Source organism: Anabrus simplex, chromosome 3 (genome assembly GCF_040414725.1).
Source record: "Anabrus simplex isolate iqAnaSimp1 chromosome 3, ASM4041472v1, whole genome shotgun sequence".
NCBI lineage: Eukaryota > Metazoa > Arthropoda > Insecta > Orthoptera > Tettigoniidae > Anabrus > Anabrus simplex.
In genome coordinates, this window is record NC_090267.1 from 82,632,447 (window position 1) to 82,653,660 (window position 21,214).

At 38.5% G+C, this 21,214-nt stretch overlaps 1 protein-coding gene across 1 annotated transcript in view; it reads right to left on the minus strand.

Annotated features, from left to right (window-relative positions):
- Nucleotides 1–21,214, minus strand: part of LOC136865997 (E3 ubiquitin-protein ligase Mdm2) — a 279,039-nt gene that overhangs the window by 74,188 nt on the left and 183,637 nt on the right. Inside the window, exon 6 of the mRNA XM_067142603.2 lies at nt 13,535–13,674. Within this exon, the coding sequence (XP_066998704.2) occupies nt 13,535–13,674 (140 nt within the window). The remainder of the gene's footprint in view (nt 1–13,534; nt 13,675–21,214) is intronic.

The following is a 21,214-nucleotide window of genomic DNA, read 5'->3' on the forward strand; positions in this document are numbered from 1 at the left end:
CTATTTATTTCATTTAAGACATGTTTATTTACTTTCATAACTATGGCAACTCCTTTAATCTCCTTGTGTTCCTTGTTTGTTCCTTTTCTGCCAGGTTTGCTTCTCTGGCGTTTGATTTCTGCGGGACATAAGCTCCATGGAGATTGCTGGGATCGGTTTTTTCTTGGAAAATGAGTTTATTTCTTAAGCCTTGTCTTATCTAATGCAAAGATTGTATTCTTTTTGTGTGAAGGCTGTTTCTTTCACCTGTTATTAACGTCTTGCCATCGGGAAAGAAATGCTTGGCATCGAATCTTTATAATAATAATAAATAAAAAAAATAAAAAATAAATTGCAATTGTATCACTTTTCGCTAAGCTTCTGTTGCATTTGTATAACAGTTCATGAGATTGAATTTTATGACTCAAAAGACTCAATTGTGATTACGACACCTTCAAGGACTACGTATGTGAGTACCCGTTCCCCTTTGTATCTCCCTATTTTGCTTCTGTGTCCACATTTTAATCTATTTGCCTAGTTTATGTTATTAAACTTTGTTTTATCTTTCAAATCAATCTGTTTGGGGTACATGCCTTTTTTTACTCCATTTCTCTAGTTTAAAAGGCCCTAATTCAGCTCCTGGCAGTTTCTTGCAAGTTTCGACCGGTCCACGGAAGTTAGATAGCTGGGTCGGTAGGCAGCAGCGGTTACGGTGGAACTTTTACTGAATACTGGAAGCGAAGTATCTCTCATAAAAAGGCAGTTTGTGCCAGGAGAGTTGATGACTGTACAGGAGACTGCCCTGCAGTTAACAAGTGTAGATTCAGATAGGGTCAGAACCAGAGGGAGAATAAGACTCTCAGTAGGAGAATCAAATGCTGATTTTCATATAGTTGGTGAAGATGTACACCTTGATAGTGATGGAATCATAGGGAGAAATATACTTAAAGATAGTATATTAAATTTCAGGGAAGGCTATGCCAATATGAAGAGAGCTCAATATTACATGACGGAAAAAGTGCTCGAGTCCAAACGGTCTGTCTCTCAGCCAGAACAGAGACTATAGTCGAAGTAAGAATAAAGAAGGGGCAGAGCGTGTGATTGATAAGCAAGAAATTCTGCCAGGGATGTACATTTTGAGCTGTATAACAAACGCTCGCTATCATAAGGTACTAGCGAGTATGTTAAACAAGAGAGATTGAAGTTAAATTTGAGAGCCCATTATTTAGCATTCAAGAGATTGAATCAGTTGAATCCTCTGAACAAAAAGTTGAAGGCAATAAATCAGGTAACACAGGTGCAAAAAGACAGTGGAAACCCCTGAGAACAGAGAGTAAGAGATCAATTGAGAGCAGATCACTTAGCCCCTAGAGACAGGGAGCAGCTGTATGCCATACGTGCTGCATACAATGACATATTTCATTTAGAGGGCAATAAATTAACGCACATGGACTTACTGCAAAATGAAATTTGAATTAGAGAAAATCAGCCTCCGATTAATGTGATGTCATATAGGTTACCTGAAGCTCAAAAGGAGGAGATTCAAAGGCAAATTGATAAAATGTTAAGAGGACGAGATAATTACTCATAGTAATTGGAACGCTCCTCTTCCATTAGTCCCCAAGAAAACAGGCACCTCAGGGAAGCAGAAATATCATGTGTGCACAGATAATAGAGTGTTGAACTCAGTTTCTGTAGCTTCCGCTTATCCAATTCCTTTGATTTTGGAATTATTAGTTGCACTAGGGAAGGCCCGCTGTTTTCAACGATGGATTTAGCATCAGGCTACCATTAAGTCCTACTGAAGCCTGAGGACCATGAGAAGACGGCATTTTCAGCCTTAGGTAAACACCACGAGTACCTACGAATGCTGATGGGCTTGAAAAATGCCCTGAAGTACATTTGTGAGGCTAATGAATATAGCTATGCCAGGTTTAATCGGTGTAAAAATGCGTTATCTATCTTTCCGACATTTTAATTTTTGCAAATTCTATTGAGGAACACAATCAGAGGCTTAGGGACGTGTTTCAGAGATTGAGGGAGCAATGGCTGAAATTACAGCGAGACAAATGTGAATTCCAGAGACAAGGTGGTGTTTCTAGGCCACGTTATTACCACAAATGGGTTACAGTGAGACGACCGAAAGGTTGAAGCAGTAAAGAACTTTCCTAGACCTACAACCACTAAACAGCTGAAGGGATTTTTAGGTTTGAGTGGGTAGTACCTCAGGTTCATACCGGAGTATAGCAAAATCTCTGTATGAACTTCTGAAGAACAATGTCCCTTATGCCTGGACGGATAAGCAAGAGGCAGCTTTCTGTATACTGTACAGGGAAATGATTGTGGGGTTTGAGCAAGGGAAGGATCTCAGGTAGTGTTCGGTGTATTTTGGAGCAGGTACAGAGACGGATAGTATCGCAGGGTGAATAATAAATGGTAATTCTTCTTTGTAAAATTTATGAACAATATCCACAGACATATCACCCTGCAATTTCAATTGCAACTCGAATTTGTAACTAATACTTGACAAAATAAAAGATTTATGTTGTGATCTTCTTGATGTCTGTTTGCTTGAGAACATTAAAAAAAAAAAAAATATATTGCTCTTCCATAAATCATGAACAACCTACAGTCTTTCTAATTTAAATGTAAACACAAAATATCACTTTCCACCTGGGATCAGTTCATTATTTATGGTGCTGACCTACAGTCTTTCTCATTTTTAAACCACAAAAATGAACACACACTTGTCATGGAAAGTTTGATAAATAATAAAATCTTTGGTCTCTTGCTGAATGTCTCAGTTTGTTTGAATAAAAAGAAGTTAGTAAAGCACTTGAAAATCCTAAAGTTCATCTACGTAATGTGAATTCAAATTAATTAATAACTTTGAAAATGAATTTATAGCAAAATGTGAACTTCATTTAAATGACGATAAAATTATGAATTAATATCCACACGAAGCACTTGTAATAGCACTGTACTGGAAGAACTGCTTTGTAAAAAGTCAGTCAGTTGTGATTACTCACTCAGAACACGAGAAGATCTGCTTACGAGTGTTGGAGTTGGAGACTTAGTGTCTGGAACATTCCGCGGAGTGCAGGCGAAGACTCAAACTCAGCACCGGCGATGTTCAGTGAAGATACCACGTCAATCTCCCTCGTAGACGTTCCTCAATGGGTACCATAACTGAAGAAACCATGTAAATCCCTCGTACAAAGTGACGTTTGATGTAGCAGGATCTCGTAGCACTTTTACCAAGATTTCCGTTGTTCTCGGTGGAAATATCGGAACACGGAAAGTTCAATTGGCACTATTGAATTCACAAATATCATGGATATTAATACTACACACTGTCGTAATGCACAGTTCTATTCTTATACTGATTTTACAATGTTAAATTAACATTCACAGTCCATGCTGCAGAAAACACAGTTCTTATATACACAGTTCATGGGTTTGAGATGTAACACAGTTCATGATCGTCACTAATTATGTCTGAAATACGATTGTAAAGTAGTGAACACAGTCCACAAGCACTTGAAAATGTGATTTTGTAACAGTCTCGGAACAAATATTATTAACAGATTAAGGTGATTTTATGGTTGAATTTACACCAGACTAGTCTGTTCTACTTAATATTATTGTAAAAAGTCCTTAATGTTCACTGGGTTTCTCACAGTGGTGATCGAAAGATCGAGAAAGTGCACTAGGAAAATAGTTAAGTCTTACCCTGTTGTGGGACGAATGTCGAGTAAATAAAGTTACACACAGTTCAGTGATATATTATCGTATAAGAAATATGTCTAGAATGATTGAAGTTGTCGTAAATTAGGATTTCAGTTTGCCACACACAATGATTTAGGATATTGTCATAGTTCACAATTATACGAAATTAGTAAAGTTCACGATGTCATGTACTAGTCCGTAAAATATTGGACACTTCAATTCTCACTCCAAATTATAGCTTTACTCTGTTAATAAATTCACAAGTGTTATATTACGATAATTCACCTTGAGAAACGTCTAGAATCTTACCGTCGTCATGGCGCGTCGGAAACTTCACGTACGGTAAGATGTTCTTTTACTATTTCAACAGCGTTCGATTACGGCCATGATCATGTCCTCGCGAATCGTGACGGAGCATACTTTCTGCACACACACTAGTCTGTACATGGGACTGGCTATGGCCTTGGCCCAGTGGCCTATATATACAGGTCTGGCGCACAGCGCTCGAAATCAGGTGATGAAGGGGCAAGTATTCCTCCCAAAATTTAAATTGTCATATTTTGGAAACCGCTGGATGGATTGGTTTCAAATTTGCAGGGTTTTGTTTCCAGAACATTGGCTACAATTCAGCATTGGTCTCGCGTTAATCGGTCCAGACATTAAAAAGTTAATGAAAATAGCCGAGAAACTTCTGTAGGGGAAGTAAGCAGCAAGCGGTGGTGACGTCACTTGACCTTGCTTGACTTACGTTCTCGCTCGTGGAGTGCAGTAGGTATGAGAACATTCTCTCACACAGCTGTTCACGTTTCGGAACTGAATTGTATGCTAGAAAATAAAATTTGTAATTTATATGTGCACGGGGCTATGCCTTCCTGGTACAATACTGAAACAGAAGCTGACAGAGACACTCATATTACAGTACCCAGATTTTGAGAGACCATTTATCTGAATGACAGATACCAGTGGTGAAGCTTTAGGAGCTCTTCTCTTGCAAGAAGTAGACAGGACTTGCCTACAGCATACTTTACACAAAGCGGAAAGGAATTATTCGGTTACGGAAAAGGAATTACTTGATATCATCTGGAGCGTGAAGTACTTTAGACCATACTTATTTGGACACACACTTCACGGTAGTCACGGACCACAAGACTTTAAAATGGGGATTCAATGTTCAAGACCGGTCGTCCATGTTAATAAAATTTAGATTAAAATTAGCCGAGTATGACTTCAATGTAGTGTACAAGACAGGGAAGAAGAATAAGAATGCAGATGCGTTAAGTAGGATCCCCACTGTGCCTGAGAAAGCAGTGAGAATCATAGGTTCTGAAACTATACATCTAAATTAGGCCGACATATTATGAATAATCTGGCTCCTATTTTGATTGCAGTGGATCCACACCCCGTCCACTCCTACGATTATTTGGAACTACCGATGGTTGCTGGTAGGGTTAATTCTCTTGTCGGTGGTCATCAGGGCATTACAAGGACTTTAGCGTGAATTAAAGACGTTAACCAGTGGCTGAATGAAGAGGACGTAGAAGCCTTTGTACATTCATGTCCTTTATGTCAGAAAAATGTAGCGAGGAAGAAGTCAAAATTTTCCTAACCCTATAGGGGTCCGTATGTAGTAGAGAAGGCGTGAACTGTCACTGGAGAACCAACAAAGGGGAAAGTAATTAAACAGGCACAAAGTGGACTGAAGACAGGAAAATGAAGCACAGTGAAACAATGAAAGAATACTGGAAGAACAGGAAAGCACAACTAAGGAGGAACTGAAATTGTAACGTGGTCTTTAGAAGGCCGGAACAGAAGAAGAATTTTTATGGACTTATTAGCAAATGTGATGCAGTGTCTTGACTTGAAGAGTTACCTCAGTAATTTTATTCACATAATCACTATAAATATAATAAACTCAGTTCAAGAATTCAGATCACAGTCTCCACGACTCTCAACGCTCACCTTATAGGCATCCAATAAAATCTATACTATAATAAATGCCCATGCTCCCACTAATGATAAAAACAACTCCTCAAAAGACCAGGAGGAAACAGGAAAATTCTGGGACCTATTGGACCAGACCATAGATAACATCCCCAAACACCACATAAAATTATTAATAGGTGACTTCAACGCTCAACTAGGCAGAGAAAGAAAATACCGTGACATCCTCAGAAAATGGCCAGCACACAAGAAAACAAATAAAAATGGAGAGAGACTAGTTGACCTGTGTAGAAACCATAATTTAATCTCAAAATCTACATGTTTTAAGAGGAAACCTCAAAAACTCAAAACATGGAAACACTCTGACTACACTAAAGGAGAATGGCAACTGGATCACGTCTGCATGGACAAATACCACCACAAAGAGATCTATAACGTCAAAGTCCTCCGAGGAATAGACACAGGTTCAGATCACTACGTAGTTAAAATTAAAATTAAACTCACTCCCCAGAGGAGACAACAAAAGCAAGCCCTTAAAACTAAAAGAAAAATAGATCCTACCCAACTAATCAACAACAAAAATTACCAGAAAGCAACTGAAAAAATAAAAATCACAGATAAACTTGAAGAGTTAGTACACAACCTTAAACAAATTGCAAAAGATCTGGCTCCAATTAAACCACATAAAAAACACCAATGGTGGAACAGTGAATGTGATGAAACAGTGGAGAAAAGACATCAGGCATGGCTATTACATCAGTCCCAAAAGACAGAAATATCCTATCAAAAGCTAGTAAAACAGAGAAAAGAAACTACCCAAGTCTTAAGAAGAATAAAAAGACAACATCGTAACGACACCCTGCAGTTAGTTGAAGAACAGTTCAGTAAAACTCAATCAAGGGACTACTACAAAACCTTCAGAAAGCAGCTCCAAAAATATGAACCCCCGACCCTACTGATGAAGGATGAAGATGGTAAGCTGGCCCATAACAATAGACAATGCAGAAATTCTGGCTAAACATTTCAACAAGCTTTTAAATTGTGAGGAACCTACAGAACTCCTTCATTTGGACACAAACACCCCGATAAAAACATCACCAGAGAACATCAATCACCCCACAATAAAGGAAGTCTACCAAGCTCTGAATAAATTAAAAAACTACTAAGCACCAGGAGAAGATCAGACCTTTGCGGAAACTCAAGAATACAAACCTCCGCTTTACCCTTACACAAAACAAACCAACAACATGCACATTTTCAACTGAGGAAAGGACACGAAGATCAGAGCGTCTGAAGAAGTACTGGAAGGACCGCAAAGCCCGAACAATCCCTTCAAAGAGACCTGAACGGCGGACTGACTAAAGTGATCCTATGTGGTCATAAAAGAAGAAGAAGAAGAAGAAGAAGAAGAATAAGAATAAGAATAAGAAGAAGAAGAAGAAGAAGAAGAAGAAGAAGAAGAAGAAGAAGAAGAAGAAGAAGAAGAAGAAGAAGAAGAAGAAGAAGAAGAAGAAGAATTTACTTTATGATACAGTAAGAGCTAGAGATATCATAGACAACAGCCTCAATTACTTTGTTAATGTGAAGCTAGACCTGAGGTACTTCTACTGGTGTATACTATTAATTGAGATTATGGTTATGAAGGAGATCTTCAATCAGTGAACATCAATCTTGCAATGGAATGGTCTACATGTCAACTGCAATACGACAGAATACATGGAATATGATTTTGGTGACAGCAGGAGAGTAGGCTGCAAAATACATACCCACATATCCAATGTCATGCAGTTCAAATATTTTGGTCCTGTACTGACAAGCAGCGTAAGTGTTATGAAGACGTAATGCATCAGATAAAGACTGCCTGGTTGGAGTGGAGATCTTTGTTGAGTGTACTCCGCCATTCCAAAATGCCAGTAAGAACCAAAGGCAGGGTTTAAAATATTATTGTTAGACCTGCTATGATGTAAGAAGCAGAATGCTTGACTACAAGATGATTCCTGCCCGTGGTGCCCCTGCTAAGGTAGTTGGAATTAAATTTCCATTACTGAACTGAACATCAGCACTTGGCGGTCAGACTGTCTCTCGAGATCGCCTGACCAATGGTACACAAACAAATGACAGCTCACAGAAGCTCTTTTCAGAGCCAATCAACCAAACCCTTGGGTCCTGTATTAAGAGTCCTTCAAATTAACATAGAAGGCATGAGTAAATCTAAGGCCGACTATTTATCCAAACTGTCATTAGAAAATAACATTGATTTAATCTGTGTTCAAGAAACTCATATCTCTGATGAGTCACAAATGCACTCAAGAGGAAAGATCCATGGGTACAGATTATTGGGAGTGACTTATCATCAATCGTACGGTTCTGCGACCTATGTTTGCAACTCCATCATGGATGCTCATCTAGTCTCTACACACCATGAGAACAACATGTCTAACATTGTGACTCAGGTTAACAGCTTGACAGTTGTGAACACTTATAAACCTCCAGGTATCCCATGGCCTGATAATGTTCTTCCAAACTTTGCACATCCTGCTGTCTATGTGGGTGACTTTAACAGCCATCACACCCAATGGGGATACAGGTCAAATGACCTTTGTGGAGAAAAACTTACTGAATGGTCAGACTTGTCCAATATTCAGCACATCTTCAACCCAAGGAAAAAGGCTCCTTTAAATCAGCAAGGTGGAACACAGAAACCAATCCTGACTTATGTTTTGTGTCCACTGATCACCAGGGATACAGTTTACCTGCTATTCGTAGAGTGCTCACAAACTTCCCACACAGTCAGCACCGTCCTGTTCTTTTGGAAATAGGCGTTCAAATCCCCATTATTAGATCGTCTCCTCTTCCACGGTGGAATTTTGTCAAAGCTAACTGGGACAGTTTCTCTGCTGATCTTGATAGCAGCATAAGATGGATTCCTCCTGTTGTCAACAACTACTGTAGATTTGTTAAAGCAATACTTGTCACTGCAAAAAGACATATTCCTAGAGGGGTCAGAAAGGAGTACATACCTGGATGGAATGAAACATGTGAAAAACTCTACAGTGATTTTCAAGAGAATGGAGAAACAGATGTTGCTGATGAACTCATGAACAACTTAGATGAAGCCAGATGGAACAAGTGGACAGAAACTGTGGAGACTATGGATTTCAAACATTCTAGCAGAAAGGCTTGGAGCCTCTTGAAGAAGTTTGGGAGATCACCTCACATTCCACAGCCCAAATCTGCTGTATCGCCTGATCAAGTTGTCAAACGGATTGCTGGATTGTCTAAAGTGAAACCCAAGAAAGAACTCAATCGGTTAATAAAAGAACTAACCTTCATGAAAAGACATAATATTGGTTCATCAAATATTTCTGCCCCTTTCACCGAAGAAGAGCTCCTGTCTGCTCTGAAGACAACAAAAAACCGCAAAGCACCTGGTTTTGATGGCATTCACCCTGAATTCCTCAAGCATTGTGGGAAGAACACAAGGAAATGGTTGTTACGATTTTTCTCAAATATTCTGATTACAGGCAAACTTCCTCCAGAGTTCAAACGAACCAAGATTCTGGCTATTCTGAAACCAGGTAAACTTTCCGATTGTCCTGAAAGTTATCGTCCAATTGCTCTAATGAGTGTGTGTTTTACAAACTTCTGGAACGGCTCATCTACAACAGAATAAGCCCTGTAATTTTACGATCGCTCCCAGCAGAACAAGCCCGTTATAGACCTAACCGTAGTTGTGAAGACGAAGTTCTTGCGTTAACAACCCACATTGAAGCAGGTTTTGAAAAACGACTGAAGAGTGGTGCAGTGTTCATAGACCTTACAGCTGCTTATGATACTGTTTTTAAACTTGTTGGATGCAGAGTAATGTCACAACTCATAAACAACATGCTATCAGATAGACTGATCCAGGTAGTTATGGATAACAAACATAGTAAAGTTAAAAAGCTCAACAATGGTTTCCCTCAAGGATCTGTGCTCTCTCTCCATTGCTGCTTAATATGTACATTGCCGATATACCCCGTACTACATCACGCCAATTCGCTTACGCGGATGACCTAGCAATAGTTACTCAGCAATCCAATGTGAATGAAATAGAAGCAATTCTGAACAGAGACCTTGTCATTTTGAGCGAGTACATTGATAAGTGGTGTTTGATACCTAACACCAGCAAAACGGAAACCTGTCTCTTTCACCTTAATAACAGGCAGGCGAACGTTACTTTGAATGTTTCCCTCGACAACTCTCCCCTACCACACAATTCTAACTCCAAGGACGCTATCCTTCAGAAAACATTTAATGAATACCACTGCTAAACTGAAGACCAGGAACAATATCATTCAGAAACTTGCAGGTTCTACATGGGGAGCATCAGCATTCACTCTTAGGTCGTCAGGACTGGGACTGGTATACTCTACAGCCGAGTATTGTTCTTCTGTTTGGTTGAATAGCCCTTATATTAAGAATATTGATGTTGTTCTGAATCAGACGATGCGCATTGTCAACGGTGCAGTCAGATCTACTCCTCTTTTCTGGTTGCCAGTCTTGAGTCACATAACACCTCCAAGGATTCACAGACAAAATAACCTAATTCGCGAGTTCAGGAAGATAACAATGAACCCAAGTCTTCCCATTCATGAAGACATGGTTGTTAGGTATGGACGTCTGAAGTCAGGATCTCCACCAATTCAGACTGCAAGGGAACTCATCAATAGGAACTTTAACGGTTCTGATGAATGGCAATTGGAGTGGACCAACTCAGCTCCAGATGAATGGCAGACCCTCTTTAGTCTCCAACACCCACCACCTGGTTTTAATCTCCCTAGAAGAACTTGGGTTCTTCTCAACAGAGTCCGTACCAATCATGGACGATGTGGGTCATTGTTCCACATGTGGGGTATGCGCTCCTCCCCTGAGTGCAACTGTGGTGAGAAGAAACAGACCATCCGTCATATTGTCACCGAATGTCCTAGGAGGTTATACTCCGGTCAGCTAAAGAAGTTTGTGTGTGCTTCTGACGGGGTTGTACAATGGTTGGACAGCTTGGATTTAAGTTTATGAACTGTTTTAGAGATTGGTTGATTGTTTAAGGTGTTATATTGTTTGATATATTTTTGAATATTTGTATGTAGAGTTATGTACTAGCCATAAGCTAAATAAATAATAATAATAAACGACTACACATAAATGAAATGAAAATGCTTAAATGAGCACATGGTGTCAGCTGAATCAACAAGATCTAGAACAAACATATAAGTGGATCCTTTAAAGCAATTCTAGAAGTGCAGCATGAGATGGTATGGTCACGTAATGAGGAAGTCATTAGCATACCAAATCTATCCAGGGAAAGAGGCAGACCAACAACAACGTGCTGAACAAACAAAGAAAAAAGAAATCAGAATCACCAACTTATCATCAGTAGCAACACAAGATTGAACAATGTGACGCTGCAGTATGAGGAGACCTGACATTATATGAACTGGTAAAGAAAAGAAGAGGCTTACAAAAAAAAGCATCCATGACCATTTGCCAGGAACCAAGGTGAGGAACAGAAGGAAGTTCACTTTTGAGGTGGTTAAAAGTATGGTCTGAACCTATTCCAGACCTTTCCAGTCTCAAAGTCATGAAACTGCCTAAAATCTAACTCACATCAATACGGCAGGAAGTTACTATGCTAACCTTGGACTAGAAATGAGGCCATTAACCAAACGTAGGCACTTGGCTCTACGTGCCCTTTTTCCAGTAATCATTTTAAGAGAACTGCCACGTTCCAAAGAGTAAGCACACCAAATTTTGTTTTGATATTACAGCTCTAACATCTGTGAGAGCAGTAAAAATAGAAGTTGGCACACAGGGTTTCGACAACTCTTCGACACAATATTTACAGCTGTTATTGTAATTGTGTTCTGGTACTGCTGTGCATTGGTTCGTTTTATCTAGGTATGTGAATAGTGCTTACAAAAGCATGGAAGAAGGCAATAATCCTAAAAAGGAACTTAAACCTATAGCCATGGGCATTCAAAACATGAACAAGCTAAAAAAAAAAAAAGTATAATGGCTTTCTATATCTGAAGTAATCTCTTTTCAGTTTTGACTCCGTTAATTTGTAACTATTAGATTCTTCACTCAGCCAAAACTAATTTTGAGTAATAAATTTATAAACTAACAGGTACCCCACTCTATTCCACCAGGCTAGACAGAAAACAATAACAACACTGTTCAATGCCAAGGTGCTAGAATTTTGTCCTGCACAAGTTCTTCTACATGCCAATGGTGGTTTTTCTGTCACCTTGACAAAGAATAAAGTAATGTATTCGAAACGTAGGCAACCTCTACGGAATGTATAGAAAAAAACAACAGTTCAACTCAGAGCATTTAAATATCAACAATCATGTTGGTGCCCACGCAGAAAAGCAAGATATTTGCTGTCCAAACCAATGCCTCATGTTCTCCAATCAGGATGTGAGGGATCTCCCAGTCTCTCTCTTCCCCTTCGATTTTTCCTCTTATTATGATGTAATAAATCACGTTATTGGTTTCACATTTCGCTAACTACCTTCATGGTTTTCGAAAATGCTAAAGTGGTGGAATTTTGCCCTGCAGAAGTTCTTTTACGTGCCAGTAAATCTACTGACATGAAGCTGGCGTATCTGAACCGCTTCAAATATCACCAGACTGACCCATGACTGAACCTGTCAACTTCGGCTCAGAAGGCCAGCACTCTACTGCCTGAGTCATTCAGCCAAGTGTATTACAATTTGCAAAGGGCTGTAGATATCCGAGCGCTGCATAATGTGACCAAAGTAAGGAGAACATCTTGATCTTAACAGAGTTCTTTTTCGTTGCGCATCCTGATCAATAACTCTTCATTTGCATTCTGTCCACTGAGCTGATATAAAATATGCTAGGGCAGAGTCACATTTCAAATGCTTTGAATCTCTTCAGTCATCTCTTCTTTAGTCATTGTTGAGAACTCGACTCCGTACAAGACAGAGAACACATACCATCGTATGATTCCAACCTGCACTTGCAGTGGGAATTCTCTGCTGCAGGGTGCTTGACATCGGCTTATAATGGTAGACACAGCCTTCTCAATGCAGCACTTTACCTCTTGAGAATTGTCCCCGTGCTCATTGACAATGCTGCCTAGGTACACGATCTTCTCAAGCCTCTGTGTCGGTACAGTGCTGACCCACAGATAAAGAAATATATGACATGGCTCTTGGTCACAATCATTTACCTGGTCTTCATGTTCACGACAGGTCCAATTTCACATGCCTCCTTCATTTTTGACGGGATCTGCTGCAAGCTCTCTGTACTATCAGTTATAAGGATGGTGTAGTCAGCACAAATAATTAATATTAATAATTTCAATTACCATCACAATTGCTTCTTTCAATATTATCACTGATATTCCTTTTAAAATATTCCTTCAGCTTATCCCGGTTATTTCTGGGGTTGCAGCAACCATCTATGTTTGTTTTAGTTTTAGCAAAGGGTTTAAGACCATGTGCCCATCACGACACCACATTATATTTTGGTGAAAATTTCACCCCAAAATTCACTAAGCTTCAATACTTGGCCGCTGGGATCGGAACGCCACCATGCTAACCATGTCCACATTCATCAACATTCATTACTAGGTAGGTATTATTTATGAAAGCCATGTTCTTAGAGTAACTTTCCGTTTAATGAGAACATCTTTCTTACCAAGGCATTGAACTGACATTGCAGAAATATGAATTATTTTTATTTCTTTTTAAACAACATTACCTGTCAATTAAAAACGGCTTCAAGATGTTAGAGAGCTACAAATTCATTCAAGCCTGCAATGATCTATTTCATAATACAAAACAAAATATCACTTTGCTACAAAACACACACTCACATCAGTTGCTGATGACATGCTATCGCTGCTAAAAAATGGTTGGTCTGATGAAGATGAAGCTACCTCATATTCCTCATATTCCACCCGAACAGCTGAAGAGCTATCTGTCCAATCTGAGTCGCTTGTATCCTTGACAAAATCTGCAAATAACAAAAGCCTCCTTCATATATCACAATTTGATTCCTTCAAAAAAATACTTTAAAATTGTATAATATCTAGACACCAGATGTGAAGCCTATGCTTAATTTTTTACAAATATAACAGGAACAATTTACAGTAATGTAAGTTCACTGAGTACAGCAAAGATATTTTTTGCCTATTTTAATGTAAAATGTCCATGAACGCCTTAACTGCCTCTCCTATTTATGAAAATAACATTGCATTGAAAACGGCTTAAAATGTACTCTTTAATTTTCACAATTACACAACACACACAGACTGCAAAAAAATGGAACTGTCCTGTTCTTGAAGGACAGGTTGCAGAAAAATGCTTAGGTGTCATGACCTGCATCTTTCTAGGAGAAAGAAACACTCAGCATGTCTTCCCCTACTTACTGTTAAAAAGAATGAAAAGGGATTTAAATAACTTGAATTGTCAGAGGAAAAAATGTGTTTTCTTCACATCCCATAATCAAGAACAGCAGTAAACTGACACCCATTTCTCCCGGCACTTTCAGTTCGCTTTCTTCATTGACTGAAATCTCGAAGGTATTCCTGCAACTGGTGTTCAGTTGGTCCTCCTTGATATTTTCAGCATAGTTGTTTCATCATGGGACACCGAAAAGTGCTGATAATGCAACCACTATTACTGATAGTCAAGAAATCCTAAATTGGATTGCAAATGCTGCTGAAGACTTTCTCAATGATGGCCTCTACATTAGTGATGGGCAGAAAAATGCCCAACTGTTTTATTATAAATTTACTCATTCAGGACAAATATTTCATGTTCCCTATGGGAATCAACATCTATATCATCTGATGGCCAGACAGGCATCAATTTTTGGAAATGAGACTTAGTCTCTCACAGTGTATTGGCACTGCTGGTGGTTTCAAGTAGCCTATGCAGTGGCCTCCACGGTATGCACCAGCCAGCGTCTTGGTAGGTGTGCTAAGTACCAACTGATGAGCCTACCTTAGCACACGAGGGCAAAACGCAGGCAACCAAGAATGAGTTAGCTGGAAAACTTATAATGTCCAATAACGGACCATTATATTGGTATTATGTTTCTAATTATCGCTAGGTCTTCCTCTATGGATTCAAATCAGTGACCAGTCTCCCTCAAATGGAAACTTATTGCTGAGTATTTCCTATGTTTTTCTGCATTAACATGTTCCATGTATCTTGTCAAAGCTTCTCCCAGTCTGTGCAACATACGAAAAATTACACTGTGCACATTTGAGTCTGTATACTACTGATCCCAAATAACAATTTTTGTCATAATTAACTTTTCTATGATTAAAGAATATGGATTGGTCAGTATTAGTAGTTCTAAAAGCTATAATAAAATTACGTTTCTTGAACACGTTAGTAATCTAGTGCATAGCTGGATTATTAAAAGTGAACGTAGCATACTCATTTTTTTTTGTATCAAATTCGTGGATAACTTGTTCTTAATTTTATTGATCAATTTATTGACCATTCCTATTTTGAAACCATTCTGTTTGCTGATGATATGATGATGATGACGATTCTTGTTGTTTAAAGAGGCCTAACATCGAAGGTCATCGGCCCCACCATTCTGTTTAGTAAGGTACATAATATAATTCAGTTCTTTCTTCAAATTCTTGGGAGATAGAGGGATTCTAAGTGCTCTATGAATTAGACTGTGAAAAGATGCTTGTTTTTGTGAATTCAGGTGTAAGAAAAAATTGTGTATGGTTGTAGATGATTGTATCGGTTTTCTAAATATTTGGAAATCAAAAGAGTTATCCTTATGCGTAACAGTTACATCTAGAAAATTCAATGAGTTATCAACTTCGTCCTCTTTTGTGAATTTCAAATTAGGTTTGATTTAATTTAACTTATTTAAGATTTCTTGACTGTTAGTGACATCTTTGTTCATGATTACAAACGTATCATCTACATATCTCAACCATCAATTCCTTTAATTTTTGCTATTATTTCATTGTGTTTGATTGAATCCATAAATATCTCGTCAAGGATGCCCGATATTTGGTCACCCATTGCTAATCCCTTCTGTTTATAAATTTTATTGTTAAAAGAGAAGTAATTATTGTCTAATACGAAATTTAATAATCTCGTGAATACTTCTACTTTCATTTAACTAAGATTACTGTGTTTACAAATATTATCATGAATAATATTAACAGTTTTATCTGTCGGAATATTCGCGAACATATTCACTACGTCATACGAGCACATCTTTTGGTTTGGACGCACACCAAATTTAAACAAAATGTCACACAAGTCAATGGAATTTCTTAATGGTTGTTTATTAATAAAAGTGTAATGTCTTTTCAAAAAACTATGAACGTATTTGGAGACCTTATACGTGGGAGAATTTCGGCAATTGATTATCGGACGAATCGGAACATTTTTTATGCATCTTGGGCAAAGCTCTAGTTTCTGGGAGCCTAGGATTCATAATGACAAGTTTTCATTGTTCTTGTTCAGTAAAAAGAGATGTGGATCTTTTAAGTAAGGCCTTTAAGTTGCGTAGAACTTAAGCTAACAGATCTTTAGTCACTAACGTGTATTTGTTATTGTATTATATTGTGTATATATATCTTTATCCATCAAAACGATTGCGCCCCTTTTGTCAGCCTTGGTTACTATAATATTGTTATCTTCAGTTTTCAATTTCATATTTTTTATTGCTTTCTATTGTTTAGAATCAAAATTGGTATAAATCTCTTTAGCTAATCTAGGCAATTTCTTCTTTAACTCCAATCTTACTTCGTCTTGTACATTGCGTGGGAGTTTTGATATGTTCACTTCCGCTTTTGCTACAGTGTTAATGATGTCTATTTCTCTATCTTTATTAGGCCAATTATGTTCTGGACCCCTTTTAAGTAGCTCATTCTCTCCTTCCGTAAATTGTACCTTGGTCAAGTTAACTACCGAGGGAGTAACAGTGCCCGATGGGCCTTTAATTTGTTCTTGCATCGTTTGTTTACTGTGACGCACTTGTGTCCCTATCAAATGATTCAATTTCTTATTCAATGTATCCTGTTTCTTACTAAGTACGTATGTTAGTTTGTGTTCTATGTGTTAACAATATGACTGCCATTCTAATGGGGCTAAATCCTGTGTCACCTCTAAGTGAACGTTATATAATTACAAATTCAATTTGGATTTCTTTCTGTAATATGCCTTGTTTTCATTTTTAGCCCATAATTCATTTACCTTACTTTGGGTTATATTATGGCTTGGGCTGCTTATGTTCTTATGTTGTGTTGACTTAAGAAAAGTAGGTACCAGTTTTAGTCTCGGACATTGTGTAAGAAAGACTATATTCTTTACCAACTTACAAAGATTGAGAAACTTATTTAATCTACATCTTGCCTGGTTGGCTGCCATATTGCATGTTATAAATCTCATTTTTGGTCCATATTGAAAATTTACAATTCAAAAACAATAAAGGTGTTTTTTAATCCACGTATTCAATACTTTTATTTTCACTTATAGCAGTTACTTAAACAGACTATCAGTTAAATGGGACATGTTTCGCCGTTAATTTAGGGCATCTTCAACCTAAAAACAATCTTTAAGAGTACATCTAATATTAAAACTAATATTAAATGTGGAAGCTAAAAGTTTAGCTAGTTACTAAAAATTGGGACATAAACATGTGAAAAAATGATACATTATACAAACATGTTAATGGAAACACTGTCAATGATTAAACCATAATCTCGTCCGAGACTAAAACTTCTTCCATTAAAATTCGAATTAAAATAGTTCATGAAAAATTGTTAGTGGGATACATACCTGCCAAGTATTCCAGTTTTTCCGTAAAATGTACGGATTTTGAGTGTGTTTTACAGTTGTACGGATGAACAACGTTATTGTACGGATTTTGAATATCCGCGCTCGATTTCGCTTTCTGAGGTCAAATCGGATTTGTTTGACTTTCGATAGTAGCTGGTAATACGAGATGCAGTGTTTGAAATTCGACCGGTAAATGTATCGATAATCATGTTATCGATTATCACCATGCTTTTGTCACCTGTTCGACCTCAACTGCTACTTCATTCAACAAGATGTTCCCAAACAAGTAGCAGACTGTGATTTTGAAGAAAATGGAATTAATCAAGGAAAGTTAAAATCCTCGACACAATCGAGACCCCTTGAACCAAAGGGCAACACGTGCTAACCATTTTGCTCATACTATACATAATGGTATCAAAATATTGCAACTATGTTATAGGCCTACGAGGTGAAAACAAAAAGCGTGACTTTTATGCCATTTTGTTTCACTTTTCTTTACACATTTTGTAATAATTGAAAACCTTTAAGTTCAGTTCTCTTATTGCAATTTAAAGATATAGGTGGATATTACGGCGATAACCTGTATTTAGGAAAAGATTCCGTAGACGCTTTGCGAAGATAGGTTATATACCAAATACGGCGCGGCTCCCTCAGCTCAGACGATGTCACAGAGGTTAGAAATTCAATGCGGCCCGTCTCGAATTATGTCACAGCGGCTTGTGCGAAGCTGCCAACGAAGGAACTAGTTACAAGATTAGGCTATGAGAAAATATTCTTGGTCTGGCTTGGTTAGGTCCGGCTTGTAACAAGTCTATTGGGTAGAGGGCAACAAAGCAGTCAACAGGCCTCTAGTATCCCACACACTCCACAAGGTACGGCGCAATTAATCACCCTGTGAGTAATTAAAACGAATCTGGTGCCCTGCGCGATTTTCTCTTTTTATTGTACGAAGTTGGCAGCCCTAGCCAGCCTATACCAACACAGAAAATGGTGGCAAATTTGAGTTTTACGCCGTCTACGTTTTAATTCTTGTAAATAAGAATACTTCTACGGGTCGGTTAGTGGGTCGAGGAGAAGCGTTGGCACCAGGGGGCTCGTAATGAGGTTGCCCGTGTATAACCTGCGCACAGCACTCCAGCCTACAAGATCCTTGTTCATGACTAGCAACTCCAAATCGCTGGTACATTCTCGCGTAACAGGTTGCCGCTAATATATGCTAAAAGTATTGAGCAGTCCCTCTAAATTCAAAAAACTTTTGCGTATAGTTCTTACGTACGATCGATCAATCTACTGTATTTGACTTGTATTAGTATTTTTTATAATCTCCCCCCCCCCCCCGCCATCCTTTTTCATTATGTCTCAAGACTGTTACGCATGTGCGTGTTGTTAAAAATTCTCCGCTTAAGGATCTTCCGGATTTCTCTTTTCGAAAGTTGGCAGGTATGGGAATACCACAGTGAAAATAAGATAATCCCAATGACATGAGGGTGTGAACACAAGCACCAACATGAATGTCCTAAATACAACATGTTCAAGGCCGCTGATGAATATATGAGCATAAGGTGAAACAGAAGCGTCAGTTGAAATATTGTAGAAGTGGCTCTTAGCACCTGTAGGCAATACTATTGTTTGAAACCTTGTCAGGAACTGTCAGTAGATACTGGAAAATGTTCTCTGTAAGAGAAGGAAAGGATGAATTAAGAAGTTGAACGCAAGGAGAGAATTCTGATTACGTAGTTTGGAACAGATGAGGACTTACATGTTAGTAGAAAATTGTTATCTGTTATCAACTTGTTTGTTGGTAGCTGCCCTTCTGTTGGCTCTGAGTCTCGTTTTATAACTGTGCTGCAGAGGCGGTAGTGAACTCAGAGGGGAAGGAATAGGGGAGTGTGGAAGGGAGGAGAGGATGGGTGGAGTTAAGTGTGACGAGGCTGACAAAGGGGCGGAGTCATCATATGAAGATGCCCTAAATTAAGGGCGAAACATGTCGCATTTAACTGATAGTCTGTTTATGTAACCACTATAAGTGAAAACAAAAGTATTGAATAGGTGGATTAAAAAACACCATTGTTTTTGAAATATTTAGCAATATCAGTGAAAACCAGAAAGCAAATCTGAACTTTCCTGAGGCTAACAGCTCAATTCCCAAAGGTGTAATTTACCTGGTAACGTTTTGGAATTCAAGGCCATTTCCCATTTTTGCACAAATTTTCCTGACCTGCCTCCTGTGACGAAGGCTTTAATCTGCGTTGGAAATCGCGTTCCATTCACAAGGGATGACAAAGAACATTTTCAGGTTTAGGAGAAATGTGATAATTTTAAACAGTAATAATGAAAAGTTGAAGAAGAAGAAGAAGAAGAAGAGGAGGAGGAAGCAGAAGAAGAAGAAAACTGCAACATTCGCACTTCAACCAACTACCAACACAAAATGATCACAACAAAGTTCACATACTTGACTCACTAGCAACTCTCGCAACAACTTTCACTCAATTTCAAAGACTGCCTCTTTATATACATTGCCTGGCGAGCGTCCAGCTCCATGGCTAAAAGGTTAGCGTGCTGGCCTTTGGTCGCAGGGGTCCTGGGTTCGACTCCCGGCAGGGTCGGGAATTTTAACCAGCATCGGTTAATTTCACTGGCACATGGGCTGGGTGTTTGTGTCTTCTCCATCATCATTTCATCCTCATTATGATGTGCAGGTCGCCTATGCGCGTCAAATCGAAAGACCTGCACCTGGCGAGCCGAACATGTCTTCGGACATATCCGGCACTAAAAGCCACACGCCATTTCCATTTCATTTGCCTGGCCAGGCTTCTAGAAAATTACGACACAACATGTTCTCTCAAAATTTCTAGAGTCTCCAATAACCTATTTACAATGACTGGAATTTTCTGTAACTCTCTAGTGACAAAGATACGTCGTTCTAGACTACTAACGTGTGTTGCACAACATTACACTGTATTTATACATAATATTTATAAGTAATAATAAATTATCATTAAATAAACTCTTATTAATATACCTGCCGCAGATGTATCATGACATAACCTCAAGTTTTGTTACGACCTCAAAATAAAATCCGTACATAACCGCGTAAATAATAATAACAATAATGCAACCTACTATATGAAGTTAAGAATTTCATAATGTTCCGTACTAAATTGAGTTCGCAATTAAATTGAAATAAGATATATAATGGTTCAACCTTTTCAATACAAGTAGAATTAGAAATGTAATGTTACTTTCCTACCTGATTATAAGCAGTACCGGTTTCGACCACTGTTGCGGGTCATCATCAGCCAATAGTAGTGATTGAATAGCTTGAATGCTATGATGTACCCGTGTGTTACGTACCAACAGTATCAGAAAATTTATGAACAAGAGGAATGGTATGCTAAAGAAGAAAGTTATCAACTCCCCAGCTACTTCCCGCCAATATCCAGACAGACTATTACACTCAGTATGACTGGGCAAGTTGGCTGTATGGTTAGGAGAGCGCAGCTGTGAACTTGCATCCAGGAGATGGTGGATTCAAACGCCAATGTCGGCAGCCCTGAAGATGGTATTCTGTGGTTTCCCATTTTCACACCAGGCAAATGCTGGGGCTGTAACTTAAGGCCAAAGCCGCTTCCTTCACCCTCCTAGCCCTTTCCTATCCCATCGTCGCCATAAGACAAATTTTAAAAAATACTCAGTACGCAGCAGTAATCCAAACTATCGGAGATGAG